Source organism: Stenella coeruleoalba (assembly GCF_951394435.1).
Source record: "Stenella coeruleoalba genome assembly, chromosome: 9".
NCBI classification, from domain to species: domain Eukaryota; kingdom Metazoa; phylum Chordata; class Mammalia; order Artiodactyla; family Delphinidae; genus Stenella; species Stenella coeruleoalba.
In genome coordinates this window covers 7,174,319-7,196,504 of record NC_137155.1, presented here as the reverse complement: position 1 = coordinate 7,196,504, position 22,186 = coordinate 7,174,319, and the positions used below count along the sequence as shown (strand labels likewise).

The following is a 22,186-nucleotide window of genomic DNA, read 5'->3' as shown; positions in this document are numbered from 1 at the left end:
TGCGGGGTAACTGGGGCAGGTGTCAATGACAGCTGGTGACCACAGAGCACCTATCACGGGGTGTGCACTCAGCACATTTCCTCTAACCTTCTAGCATATTCCCCTTCTAAAGAAAAAGAGTTGATGCTGAAAGAGCATCAGTAACTTGCCCAAGGTCAAGGGGAAGCCCAGGTGGGACCAGAACCCATGCTCTCTGGCTCTGCAGCCTGGGAGCCCTTGGCCGCCCGGGGCCCTGCTCACAAAGAGGTAGCACTCGGTCATGATGCTCTGCGTGGGGTCAGCGAGTGACCCAAAGGTGCCAGGGGGAGGACCTGCTGCACCCAGCTTTGCACACAAGGACCCCGGAATGAGCGCCCCCAAGTTACAGGGCACCTGCAAACGTCACCCCTACAACCGTGGAGGTGCAGAATCAACCCATGTGTGAGCCACTAGGTCATCACGCTTAGGACGCTGCTGGGCTCACGCAGAACGGCCCGTGGGTGAAGCGGGAGCTGGAGCGTCAAACAGACACCAGTTCAAGTCCTGGCTCTACCCCAGCCCGGCCTGGGGCCACCAACCCTGTGTCGGCCCAGCTGCACAACAAGGGTTTGGCTGTGCTCTATATGAAGCTCAAACACGGGCACTGAAAGTCACAGCACACAGACGAGTGTCCTTCCAGCCCTTCTAGCCTTCTAACGTGGCTTCTGTGGGAGACCCTCTGTGGCCAGGAAAACTCAACTAAGGCAAGACCTGGGGAACCAGGTGTTTCCCTTCTATTCTGCAGAGAGAGCAGGAGAGCACACTCCCCTCTGTAAGACTCCCAGTCCCACCAGAGCGGAGGGGAGACCAGGACAGACGACCAGCACACAGCCAGCCAGTGGGGATTTCTAGAAACAGATGTCCATGCGTCCATGACTCAAGTCCTTCTCCCTGAATCTAAATGAAAACGGACTGGCGCAATGAGTTAAGGGGAAACAAGGAAGCCAAGAAGCAGCTGTACAAAGATTCTTCTGATTTAAATTCACGCAGTGCCCGTTAATCATTTTGAGTAGAACCCCGTGGCGACCCCACGTGAGGGACAGTCCATAGGGCCTGCAGGAAACGGAACAGGACATTTCCCCTTGGCTGCGAGCTACGAGTAATCCCATTCTTATTATTTTTATTAGTAGCAGAAATCTTAAAATGATAATAAACGCATTAAAAAACAGCCCGCTTGCCACGGACTAAACACTGGCTCTGTGCGAGGCCGGGCGCTGGGCACTTCGGTCTCGGTCTCACGGGCTCTCAGAGCTGCTCGGGGGGCGGGGGGTGGCGAGACACCACCGCAGACCCTTTGCTAAACGCCCTACCACACACACGGGTGACTGTCTATGTCAGAAAATGTCCGGTAAATGGTATATCTATAGGAAAAGGATACGAACCATCTCCGAGAACCCTCAAAGTCAGACTCGCCCAAACTTCTGAATCACTCTGTAGGAGCTCAAATCTTCCCAAAGGCACAGGGCCTCTGGGGGGCTGTCCAGGGGCCTCCAGAGACACCCTACTGCACCCATGCTTTGTGATCCCGGGGAGTGTGGGAGTCAGACTTGGGGTGAGGAGGAAAAGGGGCCTCCGGTACCCGCTGTCGCTGCCCTGCACTCTTTGCAAAAGGACTCGGACTGAGTTTCCCTGCACCCGGAGATGGACTCCTGTTCTGCATTTACTCTGTACTTTCCTGGTCAGGACATTTAGACTGTTCGATCCCCTGATTCTTCACTTATAAAAGGGAATAATTAGTCTTATCTTTCAATGCACTTATAAGAATTAGAGAACATATATAAAGAACCCAGGACCTAGGCTCCTGAGATGGGTAGCCATAATTATCTTTTTTTTTTTAATTTTATGTATTTATTTATTTTATTTTTGGCTGCGTTGGGTCTTTGTTGCTGCGCACGGGCTTTCTCTAGTTGCGGTGAGTGGGGGCTACTCTTCGTTGCAGTGCACGGGCTTCTCATTGCGGTGGCTTCTCTTGCTGCGGAGCACGGGCTCTAGGCAAGTGGGCTTCAGTAGTTGTGGCTCGCAGGCTCTAGAGCGCAGGCTCAGTAGTTGTGGCGCACGGGCTCAGTTGCTCCGCGACATGTGGGATCTTCCCGAACCAGAGCTCAAACCCGTGTCCCCTGCACTGGCAGGCGGATTCTTAACCACTGCGCCACCAGGGAAGTCCTGAGGGTAGCCATAATTATTAAAAGCCCCTTCCAAGGTGGACAAGGCCTGGCATTCCCTGACTGTGCTCATTTCTTCCCTGTCCACCTTGCTGCTCCCAGACCACAGCAGGCACTCCCCTGCCCCAGGGCCTTTGCTCGTGCCGTTCTCTGCCTGCTGGGTGTTTGTGTGTGGCACACACCTACCTTCAGACCTACTGCAGACTGTCTCCCCCACAAGAATGTGGGCTCCAGGAGGGCAGGGTTTGTTTTTTGCTCCCTGTGGTGTCCCCAGCATTAGGAACCAGCCCCTGGCACCCAGTGGGCACCGAGTACTGACAGACTGAATGCTCTGGCTTGTTCTCACAGGACAAAGCCTGGGGAGCTATTTTGGAAAGATGTTCAGCTGCCTTAGCTGGTTAAAAGACTAAAAATAACTAACCAACCTTCTGAAGGTAGAAGTGCCCATAGCCCTTGGCCACCTGCAGCCCCAGGGCCTCCGCTCCCCAGACGTCATAACCACCTCTCCCCCAGGTAGACCGCACAGCCCCAGCGAGTGGGCCTTCAAATGCAACCCGACTGGAAAGACGCCGAAGTCAACGAGTGGATTCCAAAATGTCAAAGAAAACAAAAGGTGCAAACCTAATTGTGACCCAGTGTGCAGGCAGAGGGGCAAAGGTCTGAGGGACGTCTGAGCACTATCTGTGCGGCCACAGGACTGCGGGTGTGAAGAGGGCAAGACAGAGACCTGGCATACAGTAGGTGCATAACAATGGCACCGCATCTTTGCCATTTCCCGTCTCCTCCATCCTCCTGCCATTGAGATGGACTTTCCCAAGCAGGTTCGTCCCCACAGCTGCAGGGATGGGCGGGGTGCACCCACCTACTCATGGCCCCCCTCTAAACCACATCTAGAGAAGGACGACCTCGCCTGCGGGGCTGGTGTTTTGTTTTCTGAGACCCCATGTGAAAACTGCAGGGTGAGAGCAATGAAAACAGAATCACAGCCAGGGACAAAAGTTATCTGGGGGGCGTGGGGGAGGGGGTCACTGCACGACTGACTGACTGCCAAACCCTCCATGGAAAGTGAGACGCAAGCCCCAGCCTTGGTGTGTGAAGCCCCCCAAAACTTGGTCAGTCTCTAAGGACACCCTGACTTAATTGATGGTACAGTGCCCCTTTTAATTCAGATTTGGAAAAGTGATGCAGAAAGTAATTTTCAGAGAACCGATAGAGCCAAACTCCCTCTGTGATCCCTGGCACGGCTGGGGTCCCACTGCCACCACCAAGGGCTCCCAGGGGAAAGGAGGTGGGACCCCTGGGGTGAAGGAGGCTTGTGGGTATGAAGCTCAGCTCCATCTCGGAGCTCAGAGTGCTATCAAAGCTGGGGTGAGCGCGGGGCCAGCAGAAGACATCTGGAAGGCAGTCACTTCATCCGCCCCTTGCATCCTTTTGTAGATTTAAATGACCCATTTTAACTTTGTGCTTCCAGCTCAAGGGGAGTTTGGGGGAACTGAATGAATCCTCATTCTGCAGATGAAGACCCCAATCTCCAGATAGAGATGTGACCCGCCCAGGACCCCCAGCTTTTCCACTGCAGATGCAGGACAAGAGCCTTTGCCTGTGCCAGTGCAGGATCAACCACTTGCTCTGTGTCCTGTCCCTTCCCGCCATCCCTGCCCCACCGACCAGAACCCAGGGCCCCCTCCAAAAGGAGGCCTGTGAGTTTTCTGGTAATGATTTCCCTGCATCCGGGGGCCTAGTTAAAAATCAAACAAATGTTAACTACGGCTCTGATCGCTTCCGCTGAATGACACACCAGGAAGGTTCCCATCTGGAAAAGAACCAGAAGAAAGAGAAGAGCCAGTGGACATTCTTGCCTCGTTAAAGGGCAGAAGCCGAAGCACGGACTCCCCGCCCCTGCTCCGCTACCGTGTGCCGGTTCCCTGCCCATTCCCACCCGACTTTTGAAACGGGGCTATCTCACAAGAAGGAAAAGAGACACCCCCCAAATATTTCAAAAGTAAGCAAAGAAAATGAGGCAGACCTAAAAAACAAAAAAAACCGAAAACATTCCTTCTCATCCTGGCTGAACGCAGATTAACCGATGCCCACCTGTGCTCACAGGTATGCGCTCACAGGTGTGTGAAGAATTAGCCAAAGGGAAGGCAGCATCTCAGCTCCACCGCCATCCGAGCACCAACCACTCGGCTACCAAGAAGGTGTAGAACTGATCTGCAGTCGGTTCAGCTGTCCCCTGGGCCTGATGCCAACACAGAAAATCCATTTCAAACCAAAGAGCAAACCTGAGGGCTTCGTTAAGCTCGCTGAAATCTTTCTTTCTTCTATATACTGACTCTATGCATCTTATGTTTTACTTTTGTGAAAGGTTTGCTTGAAAAGCAACTTTTCATTTCAAAAGAGCTAACAGGATCCTCCCTGCAAGTCTTCAACAGAGAAAAACAGAAAACTCCTCTCCAGGAACGGTCGCACGAGTTTACTGCGCACTCGCCACGGCTGCTAGTGAGTTGTTGACGGAGATCGAAATGGAATACTCAGTAGAGTCCCGACTACATGCTGGGATGAACCAGCCTGGGGAACAGGGAGAGGGGTCAAGATACGGAGGGCGGCAGGCACACTTCACGGCATCTGACGGGTTAGCAGAGGCAGAAAGAGAGAGCAGGATTGCAAGAAGGGATGCATCTGGGAACAGCGGCTCTCAGGTGAGGCTGCAAGGAATCGCTATTTCTATCATCAGAGAAAGAGAGAATGCAGGAAAGCCATCTCCTGCAACGGGGCTGACACTGTAAAGACAAAGGCTCTGTTTAAGCACCTCTTACGTGCCAGGACGCTGTCACGCTCCAGGGATGGACCGCACTTAATTCCCCAAGCAATCCTGTGAGGCAGTAATCGACAAGCCCATCTTATAGATGAGAAAACAGAGGCTCAGAGAGGTTATGCTAATATTTAAGATAATAAAAGGCTACTGAATAGATCATCTGGAATTCAAACCTACCTCTGCCCTACTCCCAAATCCATGCTTTCTGTTTTTTTAAAACACTGGAATTCTAAACCTGACCAACCACTTTCATGTGAAATTAACAATTTAATTTCGGAAAGGAATTTCCCTAAATGTTTTCTTTTTACACACACACACACAAACACTCCTTAGAAACTACTTAAGCACTCTGTTTTCCTCCCTAACTCCCGAAACGGTGCACCGTCGGGACAGGATCCTGTGTTCTGAGGCTGCTGGGTTGATGACGGCAGTGTTATGTCTGCTTCCTAGGCTACAGCAGCAAGAGCCATGGCAGGCTGTGCGTTTCTGTCCTTACAATGAATGAGCTGTTCCCGGGTACACCACTTGGTCCCTGCCTACCGCACCCACAGCCCCTTGGGAGCTCTGATAAAGGGAAGGCTCCCTGCCCACGCTGACTCAGCAGGAGACAGGCTGCGTCTCAGGGCGCAGACTGCTGAGCAGTTGGTCACTCCCGCCTCCTGCGGCCGGCCCCGCATGGACCACCTCCAGCTCGCCCCTCCAATCGGCTCACTCACTACTCGAGGCCACTCAGCTAAACCAACTGACCCCATCAAAATGTCCCAATACCAGACGCCATGAGTCTACCAGCCGCGGGCTTCCCGGGAAAAGTGTCTGAGAAGAAAGAAAGACAAATGATGCCATCAGCTGCAACTACACCCAAAGCACTGAGTGAGCAGCCGGACTCCAGACGCTTCCACTGACATCCTGAGGGAAGAGATCGGGGGCAGGCACTGGGCTCGCGGCAGGGAGGCGGCTACAAAGGGCCACCAGGGATGATTGGGGTGACAGACGTGTTCTTTGTCTTAGCTGTGGTGGGAGCTGCAGGATAGGAAGTCAAACCCCTAGATGCACAGTAAACAGAGTGAACTTTACTCTGTGTATGTATTGGGTTGGCCAAAAACTTTGTTCGGGTGTCTCCATGCTACAAAAAACCCAAACGAACTTCCTGGCCAACTCAATAAATTACACCTCGATTTTTAAAAAGGTCATGAAATCAAGACAGAAATGAGGCTCACAGTGCAATGGGCCACCCCCCATGCACTGTGTCCGCCTGCCCCCTCCTGCCCCCCCATCTCCTTTTCTCTCTGCTCCCGCCCCCACCGCCTTGAATTCCTCCACTTTCTCCCTCTCTTCCAGGACCTTCCTTCCTCCTCCTAGACTCCCTGAGATGGTGAGAGCTCTCTCCTCTTCGGGATAGTTGTCAGGGTCCCTTCGTGCCCCCCTTGTGGCATAGAGCTTGTTTTAACTTTTTCACTGGAGTGATTTATGTGCACATCCTCAGTCCCCTTCTGGACTTTCTGGCATAATCCACCTGGGTGTGAATCCTAATTAAAAATCCTCCCCGCGGCTGTGTGACCTTGGGCCAGTTACTCAACCTCTCTGTGCTTCACTTCCCTTATTGGAAAAGTTGCCAGGCAACAGGTGTTTGATGAGGTCTGCCCCAGGATCACCATGGCGACTCGGTGAGACCAAACACAAAGGGAAAAGCACAGGTGGGCACTGGGTGAACACTGTCCCTGCCCATCCCCACAGTTGTCCTGGTGATTCAGGGTTCCTGTCCGTGTTCCCTCCAGCCCAGAGCCTGGGGAATGATAAGAATGCCTCATGCTGTCCCGTTAAGGAGTATTCTTGACTCAGCCTGACTGACCTTACACTTCGGAATTATGTTGAAGAATTGCTTTTTAATAGAGACCTAAAGTAAAAGACGGAATTTTACAAAACCTACCTGAAGGTTCTATAACCCAAACTGCACAGCGCGGCCCTCCGGCCGGCCAAGCAGCCCACCTCCAGCTCTCACCAGCTGTAAAACATTGTTCGAGCCACGTGATCTGCTCGGCTTCTCAGCTTCCTCTGGGACCAATAACCACGAGGACAAAAGCGGTAGCAGTAAGCTAGCTGAGTGACGCCGAGGGCCTCTGCATCGTCTCAGTGGGCTCACCACAAACTTGCCTCTGCTGAAGCCGCGCGGTCGTGGGAACTGTGCCCCGTTCCACAGGGCTCAGAGGCAGGATGACAGCCACATGGGCGGATCTTCCAAAGCACACCCAGGGGCCTTCCTTACCTCTGCACATCTCGGGACCCTCACCCTAGTGGTTAGAGACCGTTTCTCCCAAACCTGCTGCAGCGGCTCTGACTGACCAGCTGTGGAACCGGCGACAAACTGCCCAGCTTTCAATTTTGAGAATGGGCCCTGGCACTGGCCCAGCCCTGCAAGATGTCGAGAAGCGGGCGAGCATCTCAGTGCCTGCTGTGTGGTGTGCAGGCAGACGGGGCACCTGAGGTCCCAGTCTCTGAGGCCTGGCGAGCACTGCCACAGGGCAAAGCAGCTGGAAGGGGGATGGGCCCAGGGCAGGAGGCTGGGCTGGGCGGGGTCAGTGACCCTCAGAGCTGCAGGTGGCTTTGGAAGTGTCCCAGGGATGCCTCTTCCCTTGGGGGCCTGTGGAGGCTGCAGAACCTTCACAATCAGGAGAAACACCCAGGCTTGGCCGGCGTCCCTCTCAACGGAGTCCTTGTCATCTCACCAAGTCAATGAGACTACCCTGTGTTTGTACTGAATTAGTTCCTATTCCAAAACTATCGAGAGCTAAGAAAGGATGGCCACACTGGGGCCTCTGAGAATATTACCTTTAGCCTACAACAGCACAGACGGTGACTGATACGTCACAGGGGAGGTGAAAGGTGCCTTCTACCCCTAAACAAAAAGGCAGAAGATGGTGATTAGCTGCTAGGAACCCCAGGGGTGTGAGAGCCTGGCCCAAGCCCCTCCGCAGGCCGAGTTCCAGAAATAACTCCACAGAGCACGGCGCGTCTCTGGATACGCTATCCTCATACCTTGCGAGCAAACGCCTGCCCGAACCCCCGAACCCAAAACTACCCCACTGAATGCCAGGCGGGGAAGTGGCACCTGGCCTGCCAGGAGGGCAGATGGAAACCGCTCCCTTTGGCGCCAAGTCGAGCTCTGTGTAAATGTTTTCTAAAACCGAGGCAGGCTGTAAATTCTTGAAAAAAACAGTGAGAGCAGGAGGGGGGGCGTTCCAGCCAGAGAGGCACACGGCTGTCCAGGGAGGGACGCGCCAATGTCAGGGCCCAGCACCTGGGAAGCTGGAGCCACACCGATTCCAAGCGCTCCTGGCGGTCCCCTGGGCGAGGCCCGGAATGCTGTGATAAAGGAGCGCTGGGCTTCACAGTGGGGAGGCAGCAGGCGTGTCCCGGCCGCAGTGACCATGCCCCAGACAACCATGCCCCAGACACGATGCTGGCAGGACCACTCCTAAGGGGGCCCCTCTCCTGTCCAACCAACACCCCAGCTCGGGCCATCCTGTCGAGGGCGCTTATCTTGGCCACCGATTCCCTTCCAGGCACTCCAGTGAAAACAGGAGGTCCTGCGGCCCCACTCTGAGGCCACCTGGGCCAGCCAGCCGCAGAGCCGGCCACGAGCTTCTGCACATAAACCCCACTTCAAACCATCACTGAATCTCCAAGGGCAGAAGCAGCTAAGACTCCTCTAAACTGCAAACAGTCTTCCCGGAGGTCTCCCTGGCCTCCCCTCTTGCCAGGTTAAAACTGCTGTTCAGCTCGTTCCTCACCAACGAACACCCTCTCCTCTCCCAGGAGCGCCATCCTATACCTCTGGTACTTTTTCTGGCTGGCAACTCTCTGGTCTCAACTGAGGGTCTCTGCAGCCTAGCAGAAGCCGTGCACACGCGCGCACACATGCACACACATGCTCCCTGCTCACCTTCCTTCCAGACAGCCCTGCGGCTTGTTCAGCCCACATCTGTTGGGCCCTGAAGAAAGCCTTCAACCCCAGAACGCAGCATTCCGGGATGGGGGCATGTGTCCCCCGCAGGGACCCAGCCTCCCTCTCTAGGTAGTGGAAGGTGGAAGATCTTGTTAGCTAAGAAAAGGACTTTGGTTCCACCCAAAAAGGCCAGTGCGATGTAAACACGAGGGCGGGGTTTCCTGCAATCAGGTTTAGTGAAATTTGAACCCTGGAGGCTCAGGAGGCGGGGAAAAGGCTTCTATTCGAGAGCCACCCAGCGGGACCAGTGTTCCCTTCCAAGCTTCCCGGGCTGACAAGCTGGCGTGCAGAGCCAGCACCAAGCTGCCTGGGTTTACAAAGCACAGTTTCAGCATCGCTTGCTTTCTTCGGCATATCTGCCAGGAAGTCTTAGCCTTTACACCCTCCATCTCCTGGGGCTGTGTCTCTCTTTCAAGCTCGATGTGGCCAAGTTCACTGTCAGTGTTAACTGCACACGGCCTATCTTTCGGGGATTCCTCGCACACCCAGACCTCCACGTGCTGCCCAGCAGCACCGCTGCACCTCAGGCCTCTTCATGTGCAACTTAGGTGGGCTTCAGCGCACGGTTTCCCCCTGTGCTTTGATCGCGTGTTGGTCACAGCACAGCCAAACGCTCCGAGTCTTAAATGAACCTAAGACACCAGAGCAAACAAGCAAAGCCGTTCTGATGCCTCCAGGGTCCCACAGCACAACTGGAACCTTCACAAACGTCACCACCCAGTCAGCCTGAGGGGGGACACGGGACAGAGCCAGCAGGTCCCAGACACAGATTTCCCCAACAAACCCCCAAACGGCCACCAAGGCACAGGTTACACCTGTGCTCAGGAGAAAGCGTCTCTTTTATTGCGGAACACAATGCACTGCTTGTGCAAGAAGGTCTATTCAGTTTGGTGTTCAGCAAAGGGTCCTGACCAGCCCCCGTTCCTGTCGAGGGAACTGACATCATTGTGCCCACTCTGCAAATAACACGGTCACTGCAATAAAGGAAGTGACTAACTGATCACACAATACTTTGCGTCAAAGAATTCACATCAAAAGAAAAGACGTTAGAAACGGAAATCTGAAAGATCTGCTTTGAGGACTGAGAAAAATGGGGCCTGGCCGCGTTGCAGCACGTCCAGAGGGCGTGGAGGTCCTAGCCTTCTACAGGAGAGAGTCTTCAGGTCAGACCTCTGCATCCCAAAGCTGACAATCGTGTGAAGAAAACACAGAATAAGGTACCGACAATGAGGAAGAGACAGAAACAGCCGTACCCCAGCCAGTGGTCTCTTTTCTCCATTTCTAACAGAACGAAGCTGCGTGACTAGCTGTGTGTCAGAAGAAGCCTGGCCTTTCGTGTGGCTCAGTTTCTACTGCGTGGGGCGCAGGGTGGGTTTTCCTCATGTTGACGGCAGCTTCACAAATGAACCACGACAGCCTCCATGAATGCATGGCAACTGGCACCAGTGTGACCTTCAGATCTTGGCAGTTGTGCGGCTACTCGCGCCCAAAACACCGTCATGTTTCCTCCGCTCCCACCTGTGGGTTTCCATCACACAGAGCCCATTCAGGCTGTTAGTGTCAGCCTCTCCTGAAACAACATGGTCTTGGGACACTCTGCTGATGTGTGGCCAAAAGGGAGCCCTGTGGCTCAGTGTTTTTGAAAGGCCTCAAACCTTTCAAAGCTACAGAGGTAGAATTTTGTGCGTGGGGTGACCTAACTGATACTGAAAAAGACTTGGTGGGTTCCCGAACGTGCCTGGGAGGAGTCGGCAAAGTGGGACAGGAGACCCGCAGAACGTTCAGTGTCATTCCTGGTGTAAGACCAGAAAGACAGAAGAAATATCCAGAAAAGGAAAACCAACTGGGACTAAAAGAAGTGGAAATCTCACAAAGTAGTAGGAAACATCGGCAGTGTAAGAACAGCCCAAGGTCAAAACATGTATAAGAAGGCTCACAACAGCATTAATCACAATAGCCAAAAGGTGGAAGTAACCCTCATGCCCACCTGCTGATGAATGAACCAACACAATGGGGTCTAGCCACACTTTGGAACATTATTCGGCCGTGAAAAAGGAGGGAAGTACCGAAACAAAATGAATGAACGCTCAAATCATCAGGCAACGTGAAAGACACCTGTCACAAAAGCCACACACTGTGTGAAATGTCCAGACGAGGGAAATTCACAGAGAAGGAAGACGAGGTCGCCTGGGCTGGAAGAGAAGGACTGGGGAGTGACTGCCAGTGGGCACGGGCTTTCATTTGGGGCTGACAGAAATGTTCTGGAATTAGAAAGTGGTGACAGTTGCCTGGCCAGACCCGGCCCCAGGCCCCAGAGGGACAGCTGCCCACCACGAGGCCGGAAGAGGTACCTCTGTCCCCGCCCCACTCCTTCCAAAACTCCTTTCCCTCTGGAAGCCCATGCTTTCCCTCCAGCCCCTCCTGAAGTACCTGCTTGGACTCCTAGAGCTACAGGACGTAGAGTCTGACCCCAGGAACACCCTCATTGCCACCATCAATACCGTCGCCAAGAGAGCATCCCAATAAATGGCAGAGACCCATTTATTTAAAAGGAATAGGCACGTGATAACTGTCTCTACAGAGACAAAATAAAGGATTTTCCCAGCTGCCCCTTCTTACAAAACACCTCCCTTTTCCCTTAATTCGTGGGGAACTTTACCCTCTTGAGGACCCCTGGGTCCGCTCCAATTTGCAGCCCTTTGCAAAGGGAACGTGTGATAAAGTCACATCTGTGGGATCTAAAAGCCCACCCCCTCCATTCGGTAAGTCTGAAGAGATGGGAGGCAGGGTGACACTGCAACCACATCAGGCACGAGACGGAAGGAGGGGATGCGTGCACGTGCTGGGAGGAGGACGCTCACGAGCAGCTCAGTCCCTTTCTCTCTCAGGCTTTTGCTTCTGGTGGTCAAACACTTCAAGTCTGGAGTCATTCCCGTATTGGTGACATTGCCAAAATGCCTGAGCCCTGTCTTGGCAGAAATGCACCAGCAGGCTCTGCAGGGAAGGCTGCAGTCCTGCCCGTTATTGAGGAAGTTCTCCCCACGGAGGACACAGAAGGAAATTCACCAGATTGGATCTGAGCTTAACTCACCCAGCCAACGTGCCACTGTCCAGGCTGGGAGGGAAGCGTCTGGGAGGGGCTCGACTGAGATGCAATCTGGTAAAAGTGGGTCTGCAAGAGCTTTTAAACAAGGGGACAGGAAACAAGCCCCTCCCCACGCCACATGTACACACGCTCTGAGTTCACTCTCATGTACAAGTTGTGTGACTTGGGGTTTTAGGGAAACCAGGGGGTCAGGCCCACTTCTAGTTTCATCTCTCAGAGAACCCACGAGTTGCTGGTTCCCAAGGCAGGGCGCCAGTGACAGAGTGCTCCAGAGACGGGATGCAGGGCACGGGCGGGGATCCCCGGGTGCCTTCTGCTACAGCAGGTGCAGCATCGAAGGGCAGGAGCGATGCCGACGCCAGTCATAAAGGGCAGGAGGAAAAAGTGAGAGCGGGATAAACATGCACTTGGCTGGAGTCTAGGGAGGTACTGGAGCTGCGGGCAGGTCAACAGCCACCTGCCTTTCAGAACGCTGCCCCAGAGCACAGGACACGCTCGCTCCTGCGGTGGGTCCCACAGGACACGCTCGCTCCTGCGGTGGGTCCCACAGGGATGGGGGCAAGTTGGGGGCCAAGGACCCCGGTGAAGTCAAGCCAGCTCTCAGTGCCTCTGTTCACAGTCTGTCCTGGGGTAATGCTACTTAATGCTTCTAGCCATCCCCGGGAGACTGACACGGGCTACTTCATGCAAACTCGTCCAGGACGACATGAATTCTGAGTCGATCTCTCTGACACCACTTGGGCTAGAAAAGCAATGGATTCTGAGATGGCAGCTCAGGGCCGGTCATGACTCATTACCAGCTTCTGACATCGCACTTAACTCTTCTGACAGGATCCAGTCCATTTCAAAACGCTAACGCCCGAAGGACTTTACGGTTCTTAGCACAGATGGTGAGACTCTTGTATTTCAGATAAGATGAAGGCCCTCCATCCCAACTGCTGCCTGAAATCCCTTATCAGGGGAGGATTAACTCTGGGTCAGGGGTTCACACCTGGAAGGGGACCTGGCAAGGCCAGGGGGTCAGAGGCTATAAATCAAGAGAGCACAAGGAGGGTGCTTGCTGAGGTCCGAGCGAGAGGCCCACCTCATCCATCTAAACGCAAATGCCATCAGCATTTGACACAGCGTGGGCCGGGTCAACGCCGTCACTCTGCTCTGAACCGTCAAAGCAAGCCATGCTCGGAAAAGCCTGGCTGGGCGCAGGATCTAAGCAAGTTCTTCTCAGTCTGGATACAGAGAGTGGAGGCGTTCAGTGAGTGGTGGCCGTGGCCAGACACTGATGACACATACACACACGTGCGCGCGCACACACACACACACATGTACACATAAACACACATATGTACACACGAACACACATACACACCATGTATATTATACACACACACATATGCACGCACACACATGCACACATACATACACAAATACACACATAGGTATGTCTGCTTATTTTCTCTCCCTGAGCTCAACACAGCATCAGAAACACGGCAGCCCCTAAGGAAATATGAGACGCGTGAAAAAGGGCAAATGTATGTAGAATAGAAAAGAACTCCCAGAGCTGGGGTTATCTCTAGGATGATCTAATTAAAATAGGCCATTTCAGACAAGGACGTGCCTCGTCGAGCAAGACAGAAAGAGCAGGAGAGCAGCCCCAGAGCCGCAGCCCTCGTGGGAGAGAGGGGCGGGGCTGTGCGCACTTGCTTTGCTGGGATCCTGCGTCACTCCCGGCCTCCAGCGGGGGCTCAACACTGCCTCTGGGCGTGGCACCCCGAGTCCAGGGACCCGTGCGGTGCGGTGGGCACCCCCCCAGCCATCACAGCCTGCTGGCGCAACGCGCTCTGTGCCACGAGAAGTTGTAGCAGCAGCGACATTCGTCGTTGAGCAGCGTCAGCGCCAAGATGAGAGACGGGAAGAGAAAGGTTTTCTGGGTGGAACAGAAAAGTCACCAGAGCCGAGAGCAAGGCCCCACTTGGTGTCGCCATGCTGTGCTGCCACCCGACCGTGCAGGGAAAGACAGACACGTGCTTCTCCCACATCTCAGGGTGCCACACACCTTCACCGACCTCATGTTACACCAGGGTCTCCATCAATCTCTGGGCTTCAGAGGAAGTGATCACACTGTTTATAGGACCCCGTCATCTGAAGGATGTGCTCAGTGCCTCGTGCTGACCATTTCACTGCATCCTCTCAGCAGCTCTGGAGCTACACTATTCCCACCGTGCAGAGGAGGAAAGGACACAGTAACTTGTCCAAGGCCACACAGCACAGGCAGAGAGGCAGGAAAACAAACCCAGGCAGCTGGGGCAGAGCTGTGACGCTTAGACCTCCCTGGGACGGGCCGGTTGTGGTCCCTGGGCGCAGAGGACTTAGCCCCGCGGGAGGGACAAAAGGAACAGAAACAGTAAGTACAGCCAGTCCCCATCATTCGTGATTCCATATCTGAAAATTCACCTGCTCACTAAGAATTCCTTACTTGTAACCCTCAAATCAATACACACAGCATTTTCGTGGTCACTCACTGACATGCACAGAGTGGTAGAAGTTTCCCGGGTCCCACACACAGGCTCGTAGCTGTGGTGGAACAAAGGGACCCCTGCCTTCTCCTTTCAGCTCTCACACCATGAAGTGGCCTTCTCCAGGCCTATTTCATGCCACACTTTTTGCATTTCCGTGCACTTTGTCGGTGCTTTTTCTATTTACAGTGGCCCCCCAGCAAAGCGCTGGAGCGCTGTTCCACAGAGCCGGAGGCCACGAGGTGCCTTATGGAGGAAACACGGGTGTAGATCAGCTCTGCTCAGGCACGAGTTACAGGGCTGCCAGCCAGGAGTTCAATATTAATGAACCACCAATATAGGGTCGGTAAGGGGTCTTTAGACAGAACGGCGCTCGCTGCCCTGTCCTGTCACCCGACGCAAGTGGGGCCGCCCAGCGCAGCTCAACTCCATTTCCTGGGCCCCGAGCAGACGGCTCACCGTGCAGCCGGGGCCCCGAGGGCAGCGCCCAGAGACGGTCAAGCCCACTGGGGTAGACAGTCACATCTGTCCAGAAGCTCGCCACCCAGTGCCCTAGAAATGTATCTTTTCTCTTCAAACTGTCTAGAGGGGATTATGCTGTCTGCAGGCCTCACCCTGGCCCAGGGACCAGCAGGTTTTCAGCTGGAAGGATGAGGTTTGCACCAAATAGCAGTGGGGTCAAACAGGCCCAGACTTGAGTCCCGTTTCCACGGTCTCTGTCCTGCGTGATCTCGAACACACAACAACTCACCCAGCTTCACCCGTGATCACCAAGAGTACACAACCCCGAATGGCTACCAGGACCCCTCACCAATGTCTAGCTTTTGATTTCTCTTGGGAACTGCCCCCTTTATCTCTAAAATGGGTCACAGGTTCGATGTGGATTAAATAAAATGGCATAGGAGAGGCTCCGGCAGGCTGCCCCGCTGTCTGCCCTCACCCCTCCCAACTCCTCTCTCCTTGAAATAGCGCCCCACGAAATGCTGATGGGGGAGCGGGACCCCCATCGCCCTGCCAGGGCCACAGAGCCAGGAGCGGAGGAGTGACTCTCCACAATGAAGACAGGACACTTGGAATCACTTGTCCACATCCTCACTCAGACATAACAGGGGGGTCAAGGTCCCTGACAGAAGGCCACTGTGGAGGGTCCATTCCAGGACAGCAGGGATTTCCAAAGATAAATACAGCTTACGTAATGCTTCTGTGTGCGTGCGTTTTTTGGTTTTTTTTTTTTTTTCAATCAGTAGGGACTAGGGATGGAAGTGCAGACAGAAGAGGGCTGCAGCATCATTTTCTAGCCAAAAGACACGGTTCCACAGGCTACCAAACCCTGGAGAGAGTTTTGTCCTGATGGAAGCATGGCTGAGACTCTGTTTCCTGCCGGCCAAGGGCCCCGCCTTTGCAGGTCTGGGGGCCCAGCTGCGCCTTCCTCCAGGGACCCAAGCAAGGGGCTGCAGCTCCAGGTGAGAGCTAAGGGCATCAGGAATGAGCTCGCCGATGCAGGTCAGCCTCACCGAGGAGCCCTGGAGAGCTGGGGGAAGGGAGGGAACTTCAGGAAGGGTAATGTTTCCATGTGAGGGAAGCTGTGTCTGCTTCCTGGAAGGTGGCTATGCAAGGGGCTGCAGGGCCTTGGCAGCAGGGGCCACAGAGGCAGCACTTAACAACCATGAGAACTCGGAACGCCACGAGTTCCACCGAGATCAAGTGCAATTGAGGAGGGGCCAGATCGGGGTAGGGTATTAAGGGGTACAAATTATTATGTATATAATAAATAAGCTACAGGATATATTGTACAGCATAGGGAATAGAGCCAATATTCTATAATAACTAGAAATGGAGTATAACCTTTCAAAATTGTAAATCACTACGTTGTACACCTGTAACTTATATAATATTGTACATCAAGTATACCTCAATTTTGGCTTCCCTGGTGGCGCAGTGGTTGAGAGTCCACCTGCCGATGCAGGGGACGCGGGTTCGTGCCCCGGTCCGGGAAGATCCCACAAGCCGCGGGGCGGCTGGGCCCGTGAGCCATGGCCGCTGAGCCTGCGCGTCCGGAGCCTGTGCTCCGCAACGGGAGAGGCCACAACAGTGAGAGGCCCGCGTACCGCAAAAAAAAAAACCAAAACAGTATACCTCAATTTTGAAAAAAAGTAGATTCGAGCGGTCTAAGAAAAAAAATCAAGAGCTCCCTCTGATGGAGTGCAGTGTGGTGGGTGTACCAGGCACTGGAACAGTGCTTAGAGGTATGTGCGGATGCTTGTCAGGGGCTCCAAGGGAGCAGTCAGGTGATGAAACCAGACAGGGGCCACCCCTGCCGTGAAACACACAGACGGCATTTAGAAACCGCGCCTGAAGTACGATAGTGACGCGGGCTTCACCTCTAGACAGCAGAAGGGTCTGCATCGCAAAAATACTGACACGAGCCCAGACATCCCCGGTGGACAAGTAGAGGAGCCTCACGCCCCCTGGCGTGGACCGCAGACATCCCCAGCCGCCGGTCCCTGCGAGCCCAGAGATGCACAAAGATGGGCACTGGCGGAGTTACCTCCACAAGACTTGCTTTTAGCTATTTAATGTCTGGATGAAAGTAACTGGACAAAAATGTTTTGATTTTTCTCTCCCAAATCAGGTCTGTTCTCAATTGGTGGTTGAAAAAGTCGAAAGGCCAGTGTTCTCAAGTGCCTAGAAGAAGACTGATCCCTCTTCTTTGAAATCAGCCTCCAGGGGCTTCTTTCTATAAACCTGGCAGACGCCCCCCTTCATTCCTTTCCTCCTTCATGATACTTGTGACCCAAACTGCATATCCCGTGGCAAAGAGAGAATATGTTTGAGAGAGACAGACTCACAAAAACAGAGATTAAATGATGCAGCCATACAACCAGGACACCAGTGCAATGAGCAAACAGAAATAAAACCAAGCCTGATTCCCACGAGTGCCCTCAGACTCACAACGGCAGGGGTCCCGGACGGCAGGGTTCCCAGCCTCCAAGCAGACTGCAAGGAGATTTCTGATCTAAACGTGAACGGGCTGCTTTTTCTGGGCCCTATTCTCTGGTAACTGACACAAGGTAACCAGACTCACCTTCACCGTCTGCACTCAGGTTCTCGTACGAGTCCCAGCGGATCAGCGGGTCTGCCGTGTTGAAGTCCACAATCACCCCGTGGTCGTTTTGCAAATGCTCACACCCTGCAGGGCGGTGGGATGGGGGTAAGTTAGTTAGAGAGAAGCCGGTGCCTCTGGGCATCTGCCAGCGAGGAGGCAGAGAAGCCGCCGCATCTGAGTGTCCAAGCCCAGCCCCCTCCCACAAGCCCTCCAGTCATCAGAGCTGCTGTGCACTGTTTGGGATGAACTGAACAACAGTGAACACCACTTGGCAGAAAGGAAAGACGAACATCGGTCCTCCACCCCACCGGGGACGGGGCTCTGGGCGCTGTCTCTGCACTAAGGGATCACCCGGATGGCTTGGCAGGTCAAGGACCCAGAGGATCGGCCTCAGGGCAGGTGGGCGGAAGGGGCAGGTTTGGGCCCTCCCTCGAGGCTCCCTGATCATTCTGAGGCTGTCAGGAGGGTTCTCACCGCACAGCCTTGCATTTAATAGTTCACGCCTAAATTTATGGCACTGGGCACAGAGGTAGGGTGCTTCTTTTCCACAGCTATTAAAAACTGAATTAAAACTTTCACGAGTATGGCTCTTGGTGATGGAAATGAACCATTTGCCTCCACGACAAAGGGACTGATTTCCCTTTAAATATATTCTTAGAAGGAAGGAGAGAGTCTGTTTTGCTCATAAATATTTGCAGTCTACTATATTTCTAATCCTCTGTAAAAACATGTCGCTGTTTGTTGAGGGAGAAGTACACAGGGCATCAAGACACAGCCCCGGTCCTAAGGTTGGGCCCTTCCTTGGGTGAGTCACACCACCTCTGGGGTCTTATTGACCCACCTGGGCCCTACTGTCTCTAAGGCAACGCCCTCCCACTGTCTAATATCCTACTATTTTTTAAAATATATTATATTTCCAATTATGTGCAGAGGTGGGAAGCCAGACAGAGGCCCCAGCCTATGCATCGCCCAACCAGGTCAGCATCCTGCCCCCTGGTTGCAGCATTCTGCATTCTACCCACCTTGAATCTTCTCAGGAGTGGCTGAGAAGACTAACTCAATCTTCCCATTATCAGGAAAACGGTCATCTAAAAAAGAAATCCTATGTCAACAAATTTGGAGACAATGAGACGGGAAAGGGTGGATGAATTTTGTCCTCATATTCCAACCAGGACAACACCCTTCTCAAATCTCCAACAGAGCACCAATGACAGAGGAAGTATCAGTAGTTTCACCGTTTCTCTAGAAATTTTTCTTTGTTGGGTCAGTTGCCAGTCTTTTGTGAGACTGGTAATGATTTTGTCAATAGGTTGACTTACGGGTGGAGCGGGGGAGAACAGTGAAAGAAACACATGAGGCCACCAGGGGTCGCCCGCCTAGGGTCCACTCCCCATACCCACAGTCTGGACTCGGGGCAGGGTCCTCACCTTTGCTGGCGTTGTCCAAATCCTCCTTTGCAAACACAAGTCCATAGCCCTGAACAGCCCCGGTGTGAAACTGCAGGCGGAAAATGACGTCTCGGGTGGCCGAGCGGTACTTCTTGTGGTAGCACTTGACCTGGGGTAAAGAGGGTGTGTCCTCAGGGGAGCCCGTGCCCGAGGAGGGCGCTCGTCGGGGGGTACACAGGCCGCTCCCTTCCAGGAGGGGCTGGGAGTGCGCGCAGCCGCCAGCAGCTCCCAACCCAGGAGACGGGCTGCAAACGTCACCGCGGCTTTGGTCCTTCCGGAGGACACCTGCGCTGTCCCAACAGGACAGGAATCCCACAGTCCTCCGTCCTCAGACGGCCCACACCTCTGCTTTGGAAGACGGCTGAGGAATGAAATTCCGTGGCCTCTTCCTCCTCGTTTCATCTAAACTCTCCATGTTTCAACTTAAAGCCTTTCTGTTCTCATGAAAGGAGGAGGTGGTCACCACTTTCTGGACTACGCTCAATATTTATGTTGCGTGCTATAATTCAGAGAGAGAGAGAGAGATGGGGAGAAGGGAGAGGAAGGGAAGGGGAAAGGGAGAGAGGCCTTGGAATTGAAATTCCACTGCTGGGTTGTCCAGACATCCTGAAGGGCCACTTGAGACCAGTCTCCAGAATCACCAGGGATGTGATTTGAACTCAGGCTGTGGCTCCGTGGCCCTAGGTCCCTGGGAGCAGCTCAGGCCCCTGGAGTGACTGTGCTGCCCCGGAGGGTGGAAGCACCCCTTCCTGGCACGTGGCAGGGAAGGGTGGGCAGGGGAGGGGCCCTGGCGTCATCTCCCACCTTTACACGGGGGCCTCCCTGCCCCTGCCTGAGGGGTCTGTGGATGGCGCTGGCCACGAGGAGGGCTCGAAGGTCACGGCGGGGTGGCGTGCTGCAGGAGAGGGGACCCTTCCTCCCTCCCCCGGCAGGGCAGGGCCCCTTTCCAGGGTCCCCAGGGGGCCAAGACCAGAAGCAGGCTGGATCTTGCCCTCAGACACTCAGCAGAGGTGGCCACTCCGTGCACTGAGCGTGCCCGGGAGGAGGGGAGTCTGGAGGTGCAGGGACCTCAGAGGCAGCCGCGCTCACAAGAGAGACTCTGCTCGGAAAAAGCCGGGCTTCAACGATTCTGTGCGAGGCCACTGCCCGTCCAGACCAGCGATGCGGGAGCATGCCTCCCGCGACCGGTCTAGAACCTTCACCAGTGAAACCACCAGTCGAGAGAAAAAATAAAGGCCCAAGGAGCCGCGGCCGGCGTGTCAGGAACTGTGCCCCTTAGGGTGGACCCAGAGGTCGTCTACCTTTGTGCTATCTACAAGGAGACAGTCTGATGAAAAAACGTAAACAGACCGTCAGGGGAGTGTTTCACGTTGACACACACGAGCTGAGCATTGACGAGGCGGGAGGTGCCAGGCGGCCTGTGCACACGCGGCCGGTGGGGATCGAGACTCAGGCCTGGCCTCCGGCCCCTGGCCAGGGAACCGGCCAACGAGAATTCTGCAGAAGCGTGAAGCCTTCAATTTGCTTTCCAACAGCAAATGGATTGCGGCCGCAAGTCCTCTCCCGCCCCGTCTGGGGTCTCTGGATCCTCAGCAAGGCCCCCTCAAAGGCTGTCCTCTCAGCCTTCCTTCCAGAGTGTGCTACCCGCATCCTCACCCCTCCAAGGCCCTCGCCCCACACTGACCGCGCTGACTGCTCAGCAGAGGTCCCACACGTGCTGCGGTGGAGCCTCCCACGCAGAGGACGTGCCCATCTCTGTGGGGTGATGGACCCCCCCCCCCTCCGTTTGCCTTTTTCCACTGGTACCTTGGAAGTACGAGGGAAAAAGGGGAGAAGACTGGAGAGGAAAGAGAGTTTCAGGCGCGCACCAGTCTGGCCCTTGAATCTTTATCGATACTGAGGGGAACTGAGGCTGTAAAGTAACCCAGCAAGGCCTCCAGAAGCTGACATCCACTGAGGGAAGCAGCCCCAGGCCAGCCCACGGGGTCACGCTGCACAGAGCTGGCAGCTCCCCCAAGCTGGCCCCAGGTGGACACGGGGGCGTCGCAGGCGCTGGGTAGAGGCATACGCAGCCTCGGGCAGTGCAGAAGGCCCAGCGACAGCTCCCTTACAGGGACACCTTCTCCTGCTCTGAGTTAAAGGGTTCATCTTGCAGACAGCTCTTGACAGCAGCTCATGCCAACCAAGAGCCCCCGGGCCCGGCTCCCACCTTCCCCAGAACGCAAGACGTTCTGTGGGCTCCCCTCCTCTGGTCTCACCATCACTCATCACAGCAGACACACACACGCGCGTGCACGCACATGCACGCACGCACACACACACACACGAATCCCAGCCCACTCCAGACACCGGGCAGGGGAAGGCAGAGGTCACCACACGCCCTGGGGCACGGGAGGGACAGCGAACGGGTTCACCCTCCCTAGGCTGCTAGCTCCCAATCATTCTGGGGCACCGGCACCTCCCCAGGCCCAGCATGACCCTAGTGTCTAAAGACTCCCGGTTTTTCACACGACAAGGGCTCAGGGTGGGAGGAACAGAGGGGCATCCCACTGCCGCAGAGCAGCCGCCCTCTGCGCACACGTGCCCTCGCCGCGGGGTTTCCGGGGCTCCTGACAGCCCTCGCTGGCGGAGACCTGAGCCTCCCACACTCCCACCCGTTGTTTCACCGCGGACTTCTCTTCCCACTGCTCAGGATGGTACCCGCCATCCCCTCCAGTCCTCCTGGCCACCTCAAGAATGACCCCCACTGTCTCCTGAAGGCAAGAAAACCGCAGACATCTCGGTCACATGGGGTCCTGGCGGCTCCAGCTGGAAAGGAGACGGACCCACCCAGCAGGAGCCCCGCCCGGGGGCCTCTGGCACCCCCTGCAGAGCCAGCAAGGAAGCATCATCCGCACCAATAAATCTTCGTAGCATCAGTGACAGGAGCCCAGACTCAGGCTCCTAGCACTCCACGGAAAGAACCGTCAGCATTTTGCTTCACAGTAGTGCCCAACATGCGCCTTTTAAGGT

General features: G+C 54.8%; 1 protein-coding gene across 5 annotated transcripts in view; it reads right to left on the bottom strand.

Moving 5' to 3' along the window:
• TNS3 (tensin 3) overlaps positions 1-22,186 on the bottom strand; it is a 188,128-nt gene that overhangs the window by 75,641 nt on the left and 90,301 nt on the right. For all 5 annotated transcript variants that reach the window (XR_013829912.1, XM_079932350.1, XM_079932348.1 and 2 more), the window contains 3 exons: positions 19,154-19,283; positions 18,749-18,814; positions 17,706-17,810 (listed from right to left, as the gene is read on the bottom strand). Coding sequence is in view for 4 of the 5 variants with exons in the window: in XM_079932350.1 (XP_079788476.1) it covers positions 17,706-17,810; positions 18,749-18,814; positions 19,154-19,283 (301 nt within the window). In the remaining variant the exon portion in view is untranslated. The remainder of the gene's footprint in view (positions 1-17,705; positions 17,811-18,748; positions 18,815-19,153; positions 19,284-22,186) is intronic.